At 49.8% G+C, this 19,451-nt stretch overlaps 3 protein-coding genes across 5 annotated transcripts; 1 reads left to right on the forward strand and 2 right to left on the reverse strand.

Annotated features, from left to right (window-relative positions):
- Nucleotides 1-428: 428 nt before the first annotated feature.
- Nucleotides 429-14,487, reverse strand: AAFC00_005049 (uncharacterized protein; the record flags this gene model as incomplete). Its single annotated transcript, XM_069344777.1, has 2 exons — nucleotides 429-13,967; nucleotides 14,020-14,487. 2 exons carry the CDS (start codon nucleotides 14,485-14,487, stop codon nucleotides 429-431), a joined length of 14,007 nt encoding a protein of 4,668 aa, XP_069202603.1.
- Nucleotides 14,488-15,509: 1,022 nt separating this feature from the next.
- AAFC00_005050 (uncharacterized protein) lies at nucleotides 15,510-17,297 on the forward strand (the record flags this gene model as incomplete). Of its 2 annotated transcripts, none has more annotated exons than XM_069344778.1 (2): nucleotides 15,510-16,566; nucleotides 16,627-17,297. In XM_069344778.1, 2 exons carry the CDS (start codon nucleotides 15,510-15,512, stop codon nucleotides 17,295-17,297), a joined length of 1,728 nt encoding a protein of 575 aa, XP_069202604.1. The 2 variants fall into 2 exon arrangements, with proteins under 2 accessions (XP_069202604.1, XP_069202605.1); XM_069344779.1 differs by having other exon boundaries at nucleotides 15,951-16,566.
- Nucleotides 17,298-17,752: 455 nt separating this feature from the next.
- Nucleotides 17,753-19,307, reverse strand: AAFC00_005051 (uncharacterized protein; the record flags this gene model as incomplete). 2 transcript variants are annotated; one of them, XM_069344781.1, is made up of 3 exons in its annotated part: nucleotides 17,753-17,878; nucleotides 17,943-18,432; nucleotides 18,487-19,307. In XM_069344781.1, 3 exons carry the CDS (start codon nucleotides 19,305-19,307, stop codon nucleotides 17,753-17,755), a joined length of 1,437 nt encoding a protein of 478 aa, XP_069202607.1. The 2 variants fall into 2 exon arrangements, with proteins under 2 accessions (XP_069202607.1, XP_069202606.1); XM_069344780.1 differs by having other exon boundaries at nucleotides 18,487-19,271.
- Nucleotides 19,308-19,451: the final 144 nt, after the last annotated feature.

Raw genomic sequence — 19,451 nt, forward strand, 5'->3', positions numbered from 1 at the left:
CGCACATTTGATAAGCCTAATTCATCTTCGCAGCCCATGCAAGATTGGTGGTTACCTTTCTTCCAGATGATTATAGACTGGGAGAACAAGATCATAAGATGATCCACACGCATCGCGTACATTACGGACAAGTCATCCGTCCCTCGGCAAGACTGAGATCTTCGCAGGACTACACACATTGAGTACGAAGCAAGTCGTCAGCCTGAACAGTGGACTAAGCAATTTCGTACCAGCGTATCATCAAGATCTTCACCACACTGGAGACATGAACTAAGATATAATCAGAGACATCACAAAAGTGGATGGAGTAAATACTAAAAAATGTGCAATTATAACTACCAGATTCTATCCTATTATGGTGACGATTTTTCCTTTCCTTTTTCTAGCATCGCATGTGAATATTTATACATGACAAGTCATGTCATTCTTCACAGTGCCATCAACTCGCGTATGCACGCCAAAGCCTGAACCTCTATCTGAAGCACGAACGACCTCATCTTCTCCTCAGACATGAGACCTGCATCGCATCTAGCACCAAACACGATTCCGTGTTCACCTGGACCGATATCAACAAACAAATTGTGATTAGGAAGGAAGCCTGTAGCCAGCTCGTCAACAGCAGTATTGCCGCTTATGACGCTCGTGGACGAAAAGTCTGTGGGGACGCCGATCGGAAGTGGTTGCAGCAAATCTTCACTGCTCTGATCGCCCAGAAGGGAAGACTTATGCCACAAAAGGTTGACATTGGCATTGAAAGGTACAGTCGTAGCTGACGGGTCACGTGCCACAACAGCGTCTTGGAGTCTGCTTTGTTCATACGGCACACGCTGGCCCAGGATCTGTTGAATTTCACGAGTTGCTTGCAATGCAGCCTTTTGAAGCACCTCTCGGAGTCCGAGAGGAAGCATGTTCACGCAAGGGCCAGAGACCTGATCAATGCGCTGGAAAGCTGCAGACCGTCCGAGCTGGAAAAAGCCGAAAAGTGGACTTTCAATATTGGTGTGAAGGGCGAGAGCGCGGGCAAAAGCCAGTAACAACAAGTGATGTGGCGAAATGCTCAGCTTGGAACATATGTCTTCAAGCTCTGCTATCACAACCCTGTCGCCATACACCATGCAAAAGTTTTGTCTCCGGTCATTCATATCCTCGGAGGTATTGTCGGACGGTATGGTAGTGTTCGAGCACCCTTCGAGACTTTCTTGCCAGAACTTGGTCTCTGAAGAGTCCTTCAAGGAGATGGTATCGTAGACAAGCTCAGAGAATTGCGGTACTGGATCTCTGAAGGAGACTCCTTCGTAGATAGAAGCCAATTCGGCAATGAGTCGCGGCATTGTCCATGCATCGTAAGCCGCATGGTGAACCAGAAGCATTATTGCATCATCATCCTGCGCCTGGATCAAACGCAATCTGAAAGGCAAAGAGTATAGATCAGATGGATGCGCAGCCTCGACGGAGGCTCTCGACTTCGCAGCATCGACTACGCACGAGTCAGCTTGAACAACTGCAAAACCATCGGTATCCCACGATCCTGATCGTAACACGACCTGGAGAGCTTGAGTCTCATTAAGTGCCACGAATGTGGTCCTCAAAATGTTGTGTCTCTCTCTCAAGATGTGCCAAGCTTCACGCAGACGCTCTTTATCAATTCTTTCCCGGGTTTTATAGGTCCATGCAGGCTCATACAACGTTCTTCCGCTCTTCAACCAGCTGATGAGGTGATACTCTTGTCCTGGAAGACATGGGAACACATCCTCCACCATCTCAGCTGGGAACTTGAGCTTGGTAATGGCACTCATGCGGTCATCTGGCGAGACCAGAGCGTTTCTCTCCTTCTCAACACCATTAGTCAAACCTTTTGTGGTCCTTTCTGCGGTAAGTTCACAGATCTTGCCCAAGCAGCCGCCTCGAAGTACATCTGCAACACTGAGACGCACGCCTGATTTCCTGCAGCGCGAGACGATCTGAATAGCCGCAATGGAGTCCACTCCAAATATGTAGATGCTGGAGTCGAGCTCGATACGATCTGCAGAGACTTGAACGACTTCTGCCATTGCGGTTCTGATAGTTTCGGCGAATTCAGCTACTGCCTCAGGATTAAAAGTCAGAGGAGCAGTTTTCTTTGCCTTCGTAGAGACTGGTAGAGATGATAATTGTTTTGGAAAGGCTGTTGAGAAGCGGCTTGGTTGATGGACGATGTCTCTGACTGCGTCTCGGAAATGATCCATGAAGGCCTCGAGTTTGTCGGGTTGAATAATCGACGACGCTCTCGCAACGATCTCCTTATCAGTGTGTTCCACCTCAAAGTTCATCAAATACTCCGATGACACAGGTGCTTTATCCGTACTAAGTGAGTTACCAAGCACATCCAGACTGAATGGACCTTCGGCGCCAATCTTCGAGTACACGAAAAGACTCTCAATCAGCGGTGCTGATGGGTCGCTCGTTGTTTTGCGCCACGCCTTCTGCACATCGGCGAGGGACGCATGTTGATGCTCGACTGACTTTGCATTCACATCATTGACCTTTCCAATCATGTCCTTATTGCTGATAAGATTATCGCCTAGAGTGACCCGGAGAGGGACGGTGTTGAACATGGGCCCAACAACGTCATGACCATCTCCCACTGAGTCGTGACGTGCGGCAACGACATGGCCGAAGACAACGTCTCTCCTCTCTTGGAGGCAAGCCAAAGCCTTGCCAAAAGCAAGGGCGCATACATCCTTGATATCGATGTCATGGAGTCTGCAAGTTTCGTTCATCAGATCAATCTCATCCGAGATCGTTCGAACGGCGAAGCGATGTCTCTCTGCTAGCGATGCTGGAGGGATTGGGCTTGCATCGTAACCAGACACCTGGGCGACCCAAAAATTTACAGCAGCTTCTGCGGTGCTAGTGATTCGTCTCGCTGCTTCATAAAATGGTGTGACAGGCGTAGGAGATGCGCTCACGTACCGCATCACAAGATGTTGAAACATTAGTCCTAGAGAGATTCCATCGTAAAGACTGTGGTGCATAGTCAGGACCATAGCGGTGCTTTCCGCCGACTTCAGTATCTGTATACGAGCCAGAGGCTTGTGAGTATGGATCCTTTCCTCAAAATCGTTTGAATTCGAGAGATGTAGCCAATGCTCGTAAGGGCTAGCAACCTCAAGTTCTTCCCAATCCGGACCTGCAGCGGGGTCGACGATAGCGATCCAAGGGGTAGATGCATCCCGGAGCCAATAGAATGTGGTTCGAAGTATGTCCAGATCGTCAACAAGACTATCCCAAGCCGACCTCAGACGTGACAGATCAACATTTTTGAGTAGTTCAAAAGCATGGTGATGCATGTACAATGCTCCTTCGGTAGCGAGTGACTGCGACAGCATACCAGCTTGTAATGGCGTGCACTCATAATATTGCAAGCCTGGTCTATTTAAGTCTGTGACACCCTTGGATTCGAGGAGCGAGCGAAGATTCTTCGCACTAGGTTGAACGTTGTTTGAGGACGGGTTGGACGAGAAAGCGAGTCGGGACTGGATGTTCAGGCAGAGAGATCCAACTCGATTGTGGCGGACGATTTCCGCAGAAGATACCTTCATGCCATTCTCTCGGAGATATTTCGCAAATCTAATGGCGACGATAGAGTCGATGCCAAGATGAATGAAGGAACTGTTCTTTTTGATGTCCTGGATCGGTATGGCGGTAAACGAAGACACTAAGCGGCGGACTTCTTGTTCGAGAGAGGACCAGTTGGCCTCATCGAAGGTCGGAGTCGTTAACTGGATACCTTTCTGGGATGACTCTGGTAGTCCGAGCAACTGGACGAGACTTGCGCCCCCAGTCAGAATCAATAAAGTCAGCATCTCGAGTTTTTCCAAAAGTATATCAGCAGTCTCTGTGCTACCGAAGCTTTCTGTAAAGCCTGCCCTTACTATGAGTTTATCCTCCGGCACATTGGCCTCAAATTCCACAGCCAACGGATAGTCGACAGCGATTGTGTTGCTGGCTTGCTTGAGCATAGGGACTGAGACTGCTTCTGGCTGGATCCTGGAATAAGAGAAGAGAGAATTATAAAGTGCTCTATCAGCTTTGGTCCATGCCTGGATGTCTCTTGGGGAGACATGCTGAAATTCCAGTGATACTGAGGAAGAGTTTTGAACAGCGGTCAGTAAGTCGTCGATTGTCGCCTGAGGATCTTGGATGCTGATACGTTGAGGTACAGTGCTGATGCATGGGGCGAGGATTGTATCCGCCCCCTCCACAGGTACCGTCCGACCAGATAAGACGGTGCCAAATATCACATCATTTGTGTCAATGGTCTTCGCCATGACAATACCAAATGCAGCCTGGAGTAACGTAGCGAATGTAAATTTGCGTGAGGCCACGTCAGAGTCTAGCTCGGAGAGAGGCGTCTCAAACATTCTCTCTCGTGTAGAAAGTGTGATGGTAGAGCTTTGTTCTAATGGCCAGAGTGAGGCATCTTGCCAATTGCTGAGTAGCGATGTCCAATGCTTTTTCGCACGTTTATGGTCTTGAGATGCGATGTGCTCAAGGAGGGGCACCATGCTCTGGTGCTTGTCAGGAATATTGCTTTCGTAAAATGATTGCACGTCCCGTAGCATCATGTCCATTGAGTTTCCATCGTAGAGTGCGTGATGGATTGAAAGAATGAGGCACTTCCCTGCCCCACTGTCACGATCGCACACATTCAGGCGAAGTGGTGGGATTTCTGCTATCTGCTCGATGATAGCTTTGCCACTGTTCGACTCGACAGAAGTAATGTCTGTGGTAGAAAGAGGCTTGTCGATGTATTTCCATATCGAAGGCATTGCTTCTGTGCTCAGAACAAGTTGCAGGAAGCTATCTTTATGCGACGCAAAGCACGTTCTCAAGATTTCGTTCTCCCGAATAACGGTTGACCAGGCCGCGTGAAGTCTGTCGATATCGATGTCCTCACCCAAGTCGAACCTGACATGGTTGATGTAGGCAACGTCCTCGGCTGTTGGGTCCTGATGCATTGATTGTCCGATAATAACATCCTGTAGTGGGAAGCAAGGTCTGACTGCTGTCACATGACCATTTGATGCATCGTTGCTTTGCAGGTAATCGTTCGCAAGGACATTCATCTGTTCCCGAACTTTATCTAAGGTTGCAGAGTCAGCAGAAGCACCTTTCCTTTGTAGTCCGGCAAGTGCTTCGAGAGTCGGGTTCTTCATCACCAGGGAGACACTACAATCGTAGCCAGCGGTGCGCAATCTCGAGAAGACGGTGATTGCAGATAAACTGTCGATACCTAGCTCGAACACAGTCGAAGATGGTGAGACTGATTTGGATCCATCCGGTATCACGCTACGAATTATCTGAAGCACGGCTTCCTCGCCTTCATTCAGTTCTTTGCGATTACTCTCGTTGTCCGGTTTGGCATTGGATCCTCCAGGCATAAGTTTAGCAATGGAGAATCCGGAAAAGATACTGGTCAGCAACTTGTTATCCGCTTTGCCCGATGTCGCAGCCAGAGGGATGTAGGATAGAGGTACGATAAGATCTGGGACCATGTAAACAGGCAATGACTTCTGACATTGACGGCGAAGTGTGTCGTTGACCTCAAGAATGGCCTCGTCGAGAATGACCGGGAGATCTCCGCCTCCTCTGCGCCTCGAAGACCCAGACTCGGCAATGAATGCCACCAGTTGAGTTCTTGAAAGTTCGGGGTGTTTCAAGATCAATGCCGTAGTGTCGATGGGTGAGGATGCAGCCATACGTAAGCCCTCAGAAACCTCCCCGAGCTCGACTCGCTGTCCCCTAATTTTGACCTGATCGTCTTTGCGCCCCAGAAATTGAATGTGATCATCCGGCATGAGCCGAACAATATCGCCAGTACGATACATCCTCTGGCCGTGGAAATCATCAACAAACCCTTTAGCATCAGGGCGATTGAGATAGCCGTTGGCAACAAAACTACCAGTGAAGCAGAGCTCACCGGACAACCCTCTCAAGACATAAGAATCCGTTCCGGGAGTAAGCACATGAGCTTGACAGTCGCCAAGGGGCTTTCCGATGTCCCTCATATCAGTGTCGGAGAAGACTCTTGCAGAATTACAGCCAACGGTTGCTTCAGTTGGACCGTACGCGTTGATGAGTGTAACGCGGTGATGAGATGCCCAAAGCTTCTTCGTCTTTGCTGACATTTTCTCACCTCCGACTGAAAGGTAGACGAGATCTGGTGTGTCATCAGGTTCTAGTCCGGTCTGATCGAGCAAAGAAGGCACAAAGCTGGCATGAGAGATGTGTAGAGATGAGAGCGCAAGCGGAAGGTCGTCTAACAACATGGATCGAGGTGCAGTAACAGCACTGAGCCCATGTCGCCAAGCTAAGAACATTTCTCCAATGTGAACATCGAATGCCCTGCTCGCCAGGCAAAGATATTTACCCTTGCCACCAAGTTCTACTGTAGCGGGGCAGGCGCCGCAGATGAACTCAGACTGACCTTCAACAAAAGAGCTGAGATTTCCCTGACTGACGAGAACACCTTTGGGCTTACCGGTGCTGCCCGATGTGTAGAGCAAGTAAGCGTTGTCGTCCGGCACGCCTTGTCGAGGAGGGTCTGTGGAAGGGAAACCCACGAGGGCCCTCTGGGTGATGTCATATTCAACGTCAATGGTTTCGCAACTCGCTGGAATATATGCCGGGTCGAAAAGGTCGGGATTTGTGAAGACTAAGGCAGCGTCACTATCCTCAAGCAAGAATCCTTTCCGCTCTATTGGAAGACTCTCCTCGATCGGCAGGTAAGTATTACCAGACTTGAAGATTCCGGCAACGACGGCGTAAGAGATCAAGGTACGGCCTAGACACATTCCAATCATACGATTTGAGACGCTCTTTGCTAATATCATGTTCGCCACGCGATTAGCCTCGTTGTTCAGCTGATGGAAGGTCCAAACATCAGTGCGAGTCTCTTCTAGCTCTATACTCGTTGCTATCTCGATGGCCTCCCACTCCGGATTGGTGTGGGCCCAATGTTCGATCCACGAGGTTGGGTGTGCCTCAATTGGACACTTTGTGTCATGGTTGATAGCAGACACAGACACAATGTCTGAGGGAAAGAACTCCGACAGCGACGATATCTTGCAGTGGGTTTGGTCGATCATGGCATTGATTATAGCATCTAGGCCGCGTAAAAGAATGTTCTGCTGTTCCTCGGTAACTAGCTGGTCGGCAATCGAAAGTTCAACCAGAGGGTGGGAGTCTGAGTCTTGCCAGATGTTACACGCAATCGGATGCTCGACTACGATATCGTGGGCATCACCTAGGCTCTGCCAAAGCTCTGAGGGGTCCTGCGGTGACGCATTCGTATTTGGATGGAAGGCGAACATCGCAGGATAAAGGTGCTTACTAGTGGGACGGTTGAGCACACCTTTGATGGTTGACGGTCGAATGTTGCGGTGCTGCCAGGCAGACTTCACAAACTGGTCTTGACGCACTATAGTCTCGAGCACAGTGGGCTCGCGACCGAACAGGATAGGGACGACGTTCAACATGGGCCCTACAATGTTCTCTAACTTATCGTCAACAATACGCAGCGACATGACTTCTGCATATAAAGCTTGAGCGGTTTCGAGAAGCTCAGTAAGAAGTAGACCCCAAGCAGTACGTAGGATAGTGACGAACGAGGAACAGCCCATTTCTTGCGCAGCTGCTCGCAATTTCGAAAGGGTTACTGTTAGTCTCAGTACAGTCGTCCGGTGTGTCAATTGCTGGTCGTCGTTGGCCATCTGCTCGAGCGAGGTTTCGTCGTCAAGATCTTCTAGTGACTTCTTCCAGAAGTTCACGGTCTCAGTCCTGTCAGCATCAAGAGTAGAGTCAACTGCCAGTGCGTCCCTCAACTGATGCCTCCTAGCAGAGCCAAGACCATTATACTCGGCCTTGACATCCGCTGCTATCATCTCGAGAGAAGGTCCATCGTAGATCGAGTGATGGATTGTCAACATCATCGTCCTCTCGCTATCTCTCCCAAAGATGTCAAGAGCCCAGAGGGGGTGCTTGAAAAGCGATTGATGATGTCTGGAAGCAATCTCCTTCATCCGAGCCCCCGTTACAAGTTTGACGTCAGAGTAGGCATCATGTTCCTTCCAATCCACGCTAGCTTTAGCATAAGCAATCTGAACCCAGGAAGAGCCACCGCTCGAGTCTGGACTTAAGAATGCCTTCGGCAGGAAGCCAACGCGCAAGGACTCGTTACGGACAGCTACACTCTTCCACGCAGCTCTGAGCTCATGCAGATCGACTTCTGCGCTTAATGCGAACAGATGAGTACTCCAGTACGCACATGGCTCTTTTAGAGTTTCACTCAGGAGACTCTCTTGCAGTATAGTCGTTGGCATGACGTTGAAGTTGATGTCTGAGACATGTTGCTTCACCTGGGCATGAAGACGCTTGTTGAAAGACTGCAGAGCATGTGTCGCATTCCGCGATGTGACAGTTTCGGCATTTGCAAGGCGGACAAGATCGGCAAGATTGCGGCACTTAAGTGCTTCTGCTATGGACAAAGAATAGCCAAGTGAGTTGATCTTCGGAACAAGGCGAATAGCCCTGATAGAGTCGATTCCGAGAGCTGGAAGACTGCTCGTGGGTTTGATGCTCCTGACCGGTATGCCAGAAACCTGGGATGCTACCTCTACTATGCCTTTGTTGTCAGTAAGCCATTGTAGGACCTCGCTGTCTTCGGCTCCACTATCTGAGCTGACGGTCTCCTCCCAGACCGCAACATCGACAGCGTGATATGCTCTTGTCAATGATGATCGATCGACTTTCGCGGAGGCTGTCTGTGGGATTTTAGGAACGACGACGAATAAGCTAGGGACCATGTAGCCTGGAAGAACGTTTCGCGCATGTTCTGCGACTGCTCGAGCAACTTCAGCAGCGGCGTCGGAGGTCACAGGTTCGTTGCTTCTCGTCGCATCCCCAAGTGACGGGCATGCAAGGAATGCCACTACTGAAGTTCCGCTCTCGTCTTGTCTCTTGCAGTTCAGTACTTCGACCCGTTCGACTGAGGGATGAGCATCGCGAAGGAAGAATGTGATCTCCCCTAATTCAACTCGGATGCCACCTAGCTTGACAAGATCATCGTTACGTCCGATAAAGTCCAAGGTACCATCAGACAATTGCCTTACAATGTCTCCTGTCAAGTATACACGTTCTTCAAGCTTTTGGTTCCATACGAACTTGTTTTTGGTAATTTCGGGGTTCTTCCAGTACCCAGGGCTGACCTGAATCCCGGACAATGCAAGCTCGCCAACGCCATTTTGTGGAACTAGATGTCCATCATCAAGGACGTAAGTACCTACCGATGGCAATGGTACACCGACGTTGGAGCTTGAATGATCACTGCCTCCGTCACCGAATTGTGTGAGCGTGGAAACAACGGTTACCTCTGCGGGTCCATAGGTATTGAATGCTCTTCGCCCCACGCCATAGTCATTGGCTACTGACTCGGTGAGTTTTTCGCCGATCATTGTCACTACCTCAAGCGTTTCAAGGTTGCTTGAGGGTACTGTGGCAGCGAACGCAGGAGTGAGATGCGCATGAGTAGCGTGAGTTGCGTTTGCAAGCTCTGCAAACGTTTGCAGCATTATCTCCCTTGTACTGGAGATAACAACTCCACCAAGAGTCCAAGTATAGAACAAGTCTTGCACGAATACATCGAACGTATACTGGGAGAACTGCATGCATCGGACCGTTCCACCGGTCACATCTGAGGGTATCACTGCAGCCAATGCTTTCATGGCTGTAGATGCTGAGCGATGCGTGATAGGGACACCCTTTGGCAGTCCCGTAGTTCCACTAGTGAAGATCAGATAAGCCAAGTCGTCAGGACCAGCTATGGATCGTACGATCGGTGGTGTCAAAGGCGTTTCTGCGCGAAGGGCAGATTGACACATGCTTATATCGAGCATCTTGATGCCGGATGGCAGCATGTCGCCATCAATTTTTACGGTCGATCCAGTTGTGATCAACAACTTGCTGCCTGTCTGCTTCATCACAGTTTGCTGTCTTGCAGGTGGTGCATATGGATCGATAGGGCACCATGCAGATCCAGCTTTGAGTATACCAAGTACGGCAATATACAACTCCGGACACTTCTCCATACAGAGAAGGATTGGCTCTCCTGGTGCAGGCCCAAAGGTTGCAAGCAAGTGCTCGGCCAGGCGATCAGCCAGAGTATTCAATTTGCCGTACGACCATTCAATGCTGGCTTCTTCGCCATCATCAAGCGACTGCTTGAATATTAGTGCAGTGTTATCAGGGCTCTGAATTGCAAAATTCTCAAAGGCCGAATGCAAGAGATCTTGTTGACGTGATAGGGTTATCGATGCATCCACGGGCGTCTGGGAAAGCAACTCGCTCCTCACTGCAAAGCGAGTCTCTGAATATGGTTCGTCCGGTCTATCGCAGATATAATTGATGTAATCATCAAGCTGACGAAGCATAGTTTCAGCAGCTCCACTATCCATGTGGGACTGCTTCCATGTTGCACGAAGTCGTAGAAATCCAGATTCGGTAGGCCAGACTTCTACCATGATAGCAAAGTCATTCTCCATTGAAGGATACTCAACGCGAGACCAGATCTGGTTTCTTTCTGCATTTTCATCGAATGACTGGAAAGCTAGGAGAGTGTCATACGGAAGTCGGCCGTCGATCGTGGTCAATCCCCCCAACGGGATCTGAAGATGAGGTAGCGCGTTCACATTGGCTGATGTCAATGCCGCGACAACCTCTCTGTTGGTAGCTCCACGCTTGTGATCCTCCGATAGTCTGACTGGTATAGTGACAAATGTAGGGGCCACACAGCTCGCAGTCGCTTGTACCAACCTATCTGATACAACACTGCCAAACGAAATATCGGAGGTAGGCCCTGTGTATGAAAGAAGCACGGTCGCCCACGAAGCTTGTAGGAGCGAGAGGGGCGAAGCTGTAATGGCCCTCGAAGCCGCCTGCAATTTCTGAAGCGTGATCTTGCCGACGAATTCAGTACAGCCCGCACGCCTTGCTGCTGTACCGACGCGAGTGGCTGTGAGAGTAGGGAATGGCGTCGGAGAGAAATCTGAAAACACATCGTTCCAATACTTTGCTGTGGTCTCTGTCGCGTATGCAAAGTGGCGTTGGACCGCGGTTCCAATATCAGTGCGCTGCGCATGTTCCCTTGAAAGAACACAGTCTGCCACGTCTTGCATGAGAAGCTCCAATGAACCACCATCGAAGATACCGTGAAACATGCTGAGTACGTAAGCGGTGCGGGTCGAAGAAGAGATGACAGACAGTGTCAATGGAGGTCGTTGAAGGGTGATCGAGGCTTCTGCATCGGCACAAGCCTGGCTCACAATTGTATCCCAGTCTCTGTCGTTGGCGTCCAGGTATTCCAGTATCTTCGACGAAGTCGCTTCGCTTGACCTCTTGATTACACATTGAGCAAAGGGAGAGATATGATCATCGATGGCCACAAAGGCAGTACGCAAGACCATGGGTCGGCTCAAGGTATCTTCCCAGGCCTGCAGAACAGCACTGGTATCCTGGCCAGTTCTTTGGTAGTAGACGGAGTGATTAATGTAGTGTTTGTTCTCTCCTGCAGCCAGACTTCTGTGGTAACTAGCTAACATACCGGACTGGGTGGCGGTTGTTGGTAGAACAACCTCGATATCCTCTATGCGTAGATCAAGCTGTTCGCTAACATACTTCGCATGTTTCTCACTGTAGACGGATAGAAGCTGCTGTACTTTGCTCTCATCAACATCACTATTGATGCTACTCATGCCGCATAGGTCGGCTAGGGACCGTGGCGTCCGGGATTTTAGGATGTGAGCGACTGTCAGGTCATGCACATCCTGATTTCGGAGCTCTTGCAGTAAGCGAACAGCCCGAAGACTGTCGAGTCCCATGGAGAAGAGATCGGTATCAGCTGTGACCGTCGTCACGTCCGTGTTGGCGACCTTGGCGATGCACTGCATGATCTTTTCGAGCATGCTACCAGGGACGACATCTGAGCCTTGGCTAGATGAAGTGACTTCATGCTTTCGCAGGCTGTGAGGTACTATTGTTGAAGTCCACTCTTCGTTGATGGTACGGTCCAATGCCTTCCTGTCGGTTTTGCCGGACCTGGATCGCGGCATCTCGCGGATTATATGATATCGTGACGGATGCATGTATTTTGGAAGAAGTCGATCTGCCGCGGCCTGACAATCTGCTATAAGCAATTCGGATTCCACCTCAATATTCAGCACTAAGCAGGCAATAACTTGTTCGCTGCCATGTCCTTGAGGGTTGTGCTGGTGGACCACAGCCACAACATCAGAGACACCTGAAACAGTGCTTAAGGCGCTCTCAATCTGACCTAACTCGACTCTTCTACCACTCAATTTGACCTGGTCAGTGTTCAGACGGCCTAAGAAATCAACGACAAGCGTTCCTGCCCTATCTCTGACGACTCTTGCCTTGTCACCAGTTCTGTACAGCCTGCCATACTGGGGACTGGTCACGAATGCAGCCGCCGTTTGATCAGGTCTGTTCACATAACCCATGCTGACTTGAGGTCCACCAATGGCCAATTCTCCTGCAAAGCCAATGGGCACCGGAGTTGGGATTTTATTCGCCGGATCGATGACAAGAATCGAAGCTGTCTCTAGGGGATATCCAATGATCGAACCCCTTTGATCCACGGAGAACTCTGGCACTAGTGTGCAGTTTATTGATGCCTCTGTAGGGCCATAAGCGTTGAGGAGGCTGCTAAGCTTATCAGGTCTAGAGGATGGGCTAGGTGGGCGGCTTCTTAGAGGCGAGTCCGATGCGAAGTTCTGGATCACTGTAGTATTGAGCTTCTCGCCCATGGTCCAAAGATTACGCAAAGTTGGAACTTTCTCCGGTCGTAAAGAAGTGGCCATGCTGGGCGTTGCCATCATAATCGTCGTAGATAGTTTAGTGACGATGAGCTCAGGGTCTGTGAGCAACAACTGCCGATGTGCTGAACAAAGGGTTCCGCCACAGGTCCACGTTACATATATCTCCATGATGGATGGATCGAAAGTAGGCGCTGCGAACTGGAACCATCTAAATCCCCTTTTGGACATAGCTAGACTGATGTATTTTGCATGTGATGCTATGGAGCAGGCTGCAGAGATGTGCGAGATCTGCACGCCTTTGGGTCTGCCAGTCGACCCACTTGTGTACATTACATATGCGAGGTCGGTCTCAGCGACCTTCGGAAGCTCGAAGGCAGGCGTGTTGGAGCTTAGATCGAAGGATTGGATGAATCTCGCGACATCAAAGGACGTAGGGAGTTCATCAAAGTCCGCATACCACGCATCCCATGGGTGAGCAAGCAGTTTGGGGCCATCAACAAGCACCAGTTGAGCACCAACTTCCTCTACGATTGTCTGAAGGTGATCAGAAGGGGCATCCACTGGTAATGGGCAGAACGCAAATCCAGCCTTCAGAGTGGCCAGCCACGAGACGTAAAATGCTGGAGACTGCGACATATACGCAGGAACAATGATCTGATCATTGTTATTTCGAAGAGTAACACACTCACGAAGTTGCAGTGCAAGCGCAGTAGTCAAATGGTCAAGTTCCGAGTACGTGTATGTTACATTGGATCCGATCGTTCCTGATTCCGCTGAGGACAAGAAATCCAGGGCAGGTCGATCTGGATACTGGCTGGCTGATCGCTGAAATCCAGCATGTAACAGCGCATTTTGTTCGGATGAATCTGCCAGATCTTGTGCGATCCTTGGTGGCCTGCTCAATGGAGGATGGTTCAAAACGGACAAATTGTCATTACTGAGCTCTCGCACATTTGCGCAAGCTCGGTTCGCCGTTTTCGAGATTTGGTATATCAATACATTGAACAAAACCTCCGCGGCTTCAGACTCCAGTAACCTCTGCTGGTATAGCAAGACCAACTTCAATTGCGTGGCATGGTATTGCACCGAAAATGGCTAAAGCTGGGTCAGCAAGGCCATTGCCGCGATGGATTTGACGATAACATACCGATTGAAGTAGCAGGGAAGTAGCAGAGGTGTCAAAGTTATCTGGATCAGCATGAAGTTCGATTCCAAAATCCGCGAGTTCCTGATCTATGCTTATCTCGCTGAGGTCGATGGTACACGGCAGCGATTCGCCACCAATCTGCGCAGCAGCCTGGCCCTCAGAAATAGCAGCTTGTATCTTGTACACCTTGTCGGTATGATGTGGGCCCAATCGCTGAGCGAACTGATAAGATACTTCGGATTCACTGGTCAGTGTGCCAATGAAGCGAGCGAAGCCCTGCAATACTCCATCTTTGCTTCTTGGATAACTCTCGTTAGTAGAAAACTGATACTCGAGTCTTTCGCGAGACACATCCCTAGCCTGGTCTGTTGAGCTGGTGGCGTCGAGGCTCGTGACTCTACATTCAGCACGAAGGGTATCTAAGTCAGGGAAGGCAGTACATGAAGAAAAGCCACTGAACGACGACATCTTGCGGACAGGCAACGGATGATCTCGACGTGACCTTTGTTCCTATCGTGGAGTTCAGTAGCAAGTATGCGAGTTGATGAAACTCGAAAATTGCTCCTATGTGGTCGTAAAGAATGATCATCTTGATAGTCAGACCATATGGTCAACCTACTGTTCTCTGTACCTAATTCCCGATGGCTTTCGCATCATTGCCGCTATCGGTGACAGTCACTTTGATCGTGGACCTTGCTAGTCAAATCTGTCGATCATCAGTCGACAGCGATGTATCCGCACTGGCCATTGCGTAGCATCGCGAGCGAGTACAACTGCCCACGGGCACACTTGCATCGAGTAAGGCAGCAAACGGTGCGTGATGAAGTTGCAGCTCCGATTGACGCCAAAGTTTTCCCCACTACGCGTGGGCTGAGAAAAAGTTATCAGATCCGTCGGTCTTGGTGCGCCACGTGGTGTGTGGCTTGCGCTAGTGATAATGCTACCGCTTGAGCCAACTTGTCGGCTTTGGCGGGAAGTTTACGACGCTCCCTCCACCCTTGATACCGAACAGGAGGAGGCTATTCATGTCGCATTATTAGTTGCACACTTGCGATACAACCTTGTCGGTAATGAGATCAGCTATAGCCAACGGGACATCGCGGTGCTTGTGATCTGACACTGCCGAGGCAAGGTGGGAAAAAAACATTCATGCGGCTATGAGCGGACTTACTACTTCCGACCACTTTGGATCGATGGTACGTTTTTTATCTGTTGATCTAAGCGATGCATCGACTCCGTTTGTGAACCTTGTAGCGCCTCGTATAGACCCTCACCATTCGGCAACTCTAGGGCGACGTTGAAGGATCTATAAACCACTATCCCTGGAGGGGCACCATGCACTCACTCGTTATCACACGGAACCGATTCCATGCTCACTCCGAACTCGGCATGGTCTGCTCTCTCATTGTCGATACTGTTTGACGTGATCTGCATTTTCTAAAGCAAGTGCCCAGTGACTCTACTCTACCTAGCCAACCACGTCTACAGCTATGGAGAGTATATGCCAATCGCAGGGCGAGAGTGTCTCGGAGGTGCAACTCTCATTGTTCCATGGCCCCTCCGACCCTCCATTGACGACTTTGACACTTGCGACTTTCTTGGATCTGCAATGCAAGTTCTATGGCGACAAGGAGTGTATGATCATACCCTGGACGGATACAAGATGGACCTATAATGACATACAGGGGCAGAGCTGTCTTCTGGCCCGCCACCTGTATTCTGCAGGTATCCGTCCAGGAGATCGCGCCGCGATATTGGCAGGAAACTGTGCCGAATATATGGCGGTATTCTTTGCCTGCATGCGCCTGGGAGCCGTCCTAGTAATTCTAAACAACACATACACTGCGGCGGAGGCTACATACGGCCTGCAGTACTCGGGATCAAAGATACTATTCGCAACTCCACAAATCGGCCGACTTGACAATAGCGAAATGCTCGAAGGGTTCAGCACGAACCACAAAGATCTGCCATCGCTCCAGCAGATCGTACTACTACGTGGAAGTCATGGTAACATGACCACATATGAGGAAGTAATCAGCACTGCCCAGCAGCTTTCTGCAAAGCCTGTCGAAGACATCCAGCGTGATCTCAATCCATATGACGTTTGCAATCTGCAGTTCACTAGTGGAAGCACTGGAAATCCAAAAGCAGCCATGCTCACACATCACGGTCTGCTTAACAACTCTCGCTTTATTGGCGACCGTATGGCATTGGGCCCCGAGGATGTCCTTTGTTGCCCTCCGCCTCTTTTCCACTGCTTTGGGCTGGTGCTAGGGTTCTTGGCAATTATGACACACGGCGGCAAGATTGTATATCCATCAGATATCTTTGATGCGTCTGCCGTGCTTCAAGCAATCTCGGACGAGAAGTGTACTGCGTTGCATGGTGTTCCTGCTATGTTTGACACAATCTTTAGCACGCCTCTCCCGGCGAATTTTGATTGCAGTAGACTGAGAACAGGTATCATTGCAGGAGCACCAGTGCCTCGCTATCTTATGGAGCTGTTGGTGAATGAGTTTGGCATGACCGAATTCACGAGTAGCTACGGTAGGTTACTCGTGTTCATGCATCGAGTGTCTGCGAATACTGATTTAATTGATAATACAGGTCTCACGGAAGCCTCGCCTACCTGCTTCAACGCGTTCACTTATGACACCATCGATCGAAGACTGACAACAGTCGGAACATTACTACCACACGCGCATGGAAAGATTGTTGACAGGAACGGACGTATCGTACCTGTAGGTACAAAGGGTGAACTCTGTATCGCTGGTTACCAGTTGCAAAAGGGATACTTCAAGAACCCGGAGAAGACCGCTGAGTGTATGATCCGGGACGACCAAGGCGTCTTGTGGCTGCACACAGGTGATGAGGCTGTCTTCGACGAGCAAGGCTACTGCAGCATCACTGGCCGTTTCAAGGACATCATCATCCGCGGCGGAGAGAACATATACCCTCTTGAGATCGAAGAGAGGCTGGTGAAACATGACTCAATCGAAAGGGCCGTTGTCGTTGGACTGTCACACTCGAAATACGGCGAAGTTGTGGCAGCATTCCTACAACGACCGTCAGATCGAGCTCGACCGAGTGATGACTCTGTGCGGGCATGGACCAGAGAAACACTCGGGAGACACAAAGCCCCTTCACATATCTTCTGGCTCGGGGAAGACGGCGTTCCTGAGGACATTCCCATCACAGGAAGTGGGAAGATCAAGAAGTTTGAGTTCAGAAAGCTTGGCGAGTCGCTCTTGCTCAGTAAGGCAAGAGCGAAGTTGTAGATACCTAATATATCCTACAGAAACTAGATCGACAATCTATAACGAGATGACCTTGACTTTCGATCACCTCTGACAAAGTCTTCTGTCTATACCAGATCGTGTGTCTTGATGCGTAGTCAGAAGTCACATACGAATAATCCCTCGGAAGGGCTTATCAGCGCTTATCGCCGAATTCCGTGCACCTTTGGTCCGCTGACTTACAAGTACATGTGGCTCACCATTGAGCATGGTCCGCACGTTTTCGAGGAATTCCGTTTGGACTAATAAATCACACGTGTAATCTGCATGTGCTGTAGAAATGAATAGTGATATATCACGTAAGACAATGTATATCAGGTAAGTGGACTGTATCTGTTCATCAAGAGTCTTCCATGTTCATTCTGCGCCGACTTTTGCTTCCAAGTCACAGTAGTTTTGATTACATGAAACCTAACAGACCCTCCAACAGGAGATATCTACAACATTGATTGATTGCTTACTTGCGATCCTTGCTGATTCTGCTCCTTGTTGAGAAGACGATCCGAGGATGCAATCACTCTATGTGCCTGTTCGGCTACATGCAAGAACTCCTCGTCACGAGACTGTGATTGAATGTCAGTTCGAGGTGCATCAAAATGAATTCTTCGTTTCGGGTAGTGAACGTACCATGTGATCCCCAAAGGAGATCAGGGACCAAATACCGCATCCGTTGTGCAAGACGCCCTTCTTGATATTGACTTGATAGTCACGATCCACACTGACGGCGCCTTGCTCCATCAAAGCAGAAAGGGAAGATAGCAAAGACTCGCCCTGCTTGCGGTAACCCGTAGCTACAACAACCTTGTCGAATGATCGCTCAGACTTCCTGACGGCGCCAGTCCGTGGAGATTTCAACAGCAAACGGACATGAGGTTGAGTAGAGCTTGGTAGTATCTCTGCGCCAATGACTTTTGCCAAGGGCTCGATACCAAATCTCCACTTACTGGGATCATTTTCACGGATCTTCTGAGCATAGTCCATGTCATATAGGCGCTCGAGAAGCTCAAGCGATACAGGACTGGCGTTATACCCCTCCTTCGCGAATATAATCTTCTTGCGAAGCTCAGGAGGGAAGAACGCAAAATCCGAGGGAGGAACATCAACCAACGTACGAGAGCTGGAACCATGTTAGTGACATATTCCAGGATCACTACCGTCGTTAATGACTTACAATGCTGTCTGGTCGACTGGTCGGAGTGAAGAATCTTCGATGAAGAAGGTTGATCGGTGGCCACCATAATGCAATTGCAACTCTTCAAAGATCTCGGCGCCCTCTTGAGAAGCTCCAACTACGGCTACGTCTGGTAGGCGGCCGTTATGTTGAGCAAAAAGCTCATTAGATGAGTCAGAGTGAACGACATATCTGGACAGCTCCGGAGTCGCGAGAGCTTTGGGGATATGAGGCGCTAGACCTGTTGCGACCACAAGTCTCTTGGAGTTCAGAGTGATCAAATCACCCCGCGCAGTATCTCTGTAGAGAACCGAGAAGCTTTCCACCTGCGAATCTGCCGACTTCCTGATGGGATCAATCCTCAGAACCTCGGCGCCATAGTTCACCCAGCCTAATCTCTCTATGTGTTCCGTTACCCATACCAGATAGTGACTCATGAGCAGCTTTGAGGGATGTAGACTGGACGCATTAGTGAAGGCCACAAGCTGGCCTGTCGTCTGCAAGTAGTTGACAAAGGTGAACTTTGATCGCGGGTTTTGTGTGGTGATCAGATCCCGAAGGAAAGGTGTCGCTACCTTGTTGTCTGGTAGAGACTTTGCCGGTGCCCATGTGAAGGCATCTTGACGCTCGAGAAACTTGACACTCCTCCCCGAATTGCGATCTGCCAGAGCTGCGGCTACCGCAAGAGAAGACAAACCAAAACCAACACCCAGAAGGTCTATAGATTGTTCGGGATCAGCAGATCTTCCTCTGGGCCTTGCAGCCTGTCGGCTCGATGTCTCCATACTGCGCCTTTCAGAAGTTGTCACTGTGGCTGCCATGATGACTATTCTGCAAGTATACTATTGATGCAGTATCCGAACAATCACCTTGTGGATTCCCTGAAAGAGTGAAAGAAAGGGTCCCTGCTAGCACTGAAGGTATATGACGAGCTTGGATCGCCCGTGTGCAAGATGGCAACCACG

Source organism: Neodothiora populina (genome assembly GCF_041146345.1).
Source record: "Neodothiora populina strain CPC 39397 chromosome Unknown canker_contig_5, whole genome shotgun sequence".
Classification (NCBI taxonomy): domain Eukaryota; kingdom Fungi; phylum Ascomycota; class Dothideomycetes; order Dothideales; family Dothioraceae; genus Neodothiora; species Neodothiora populina.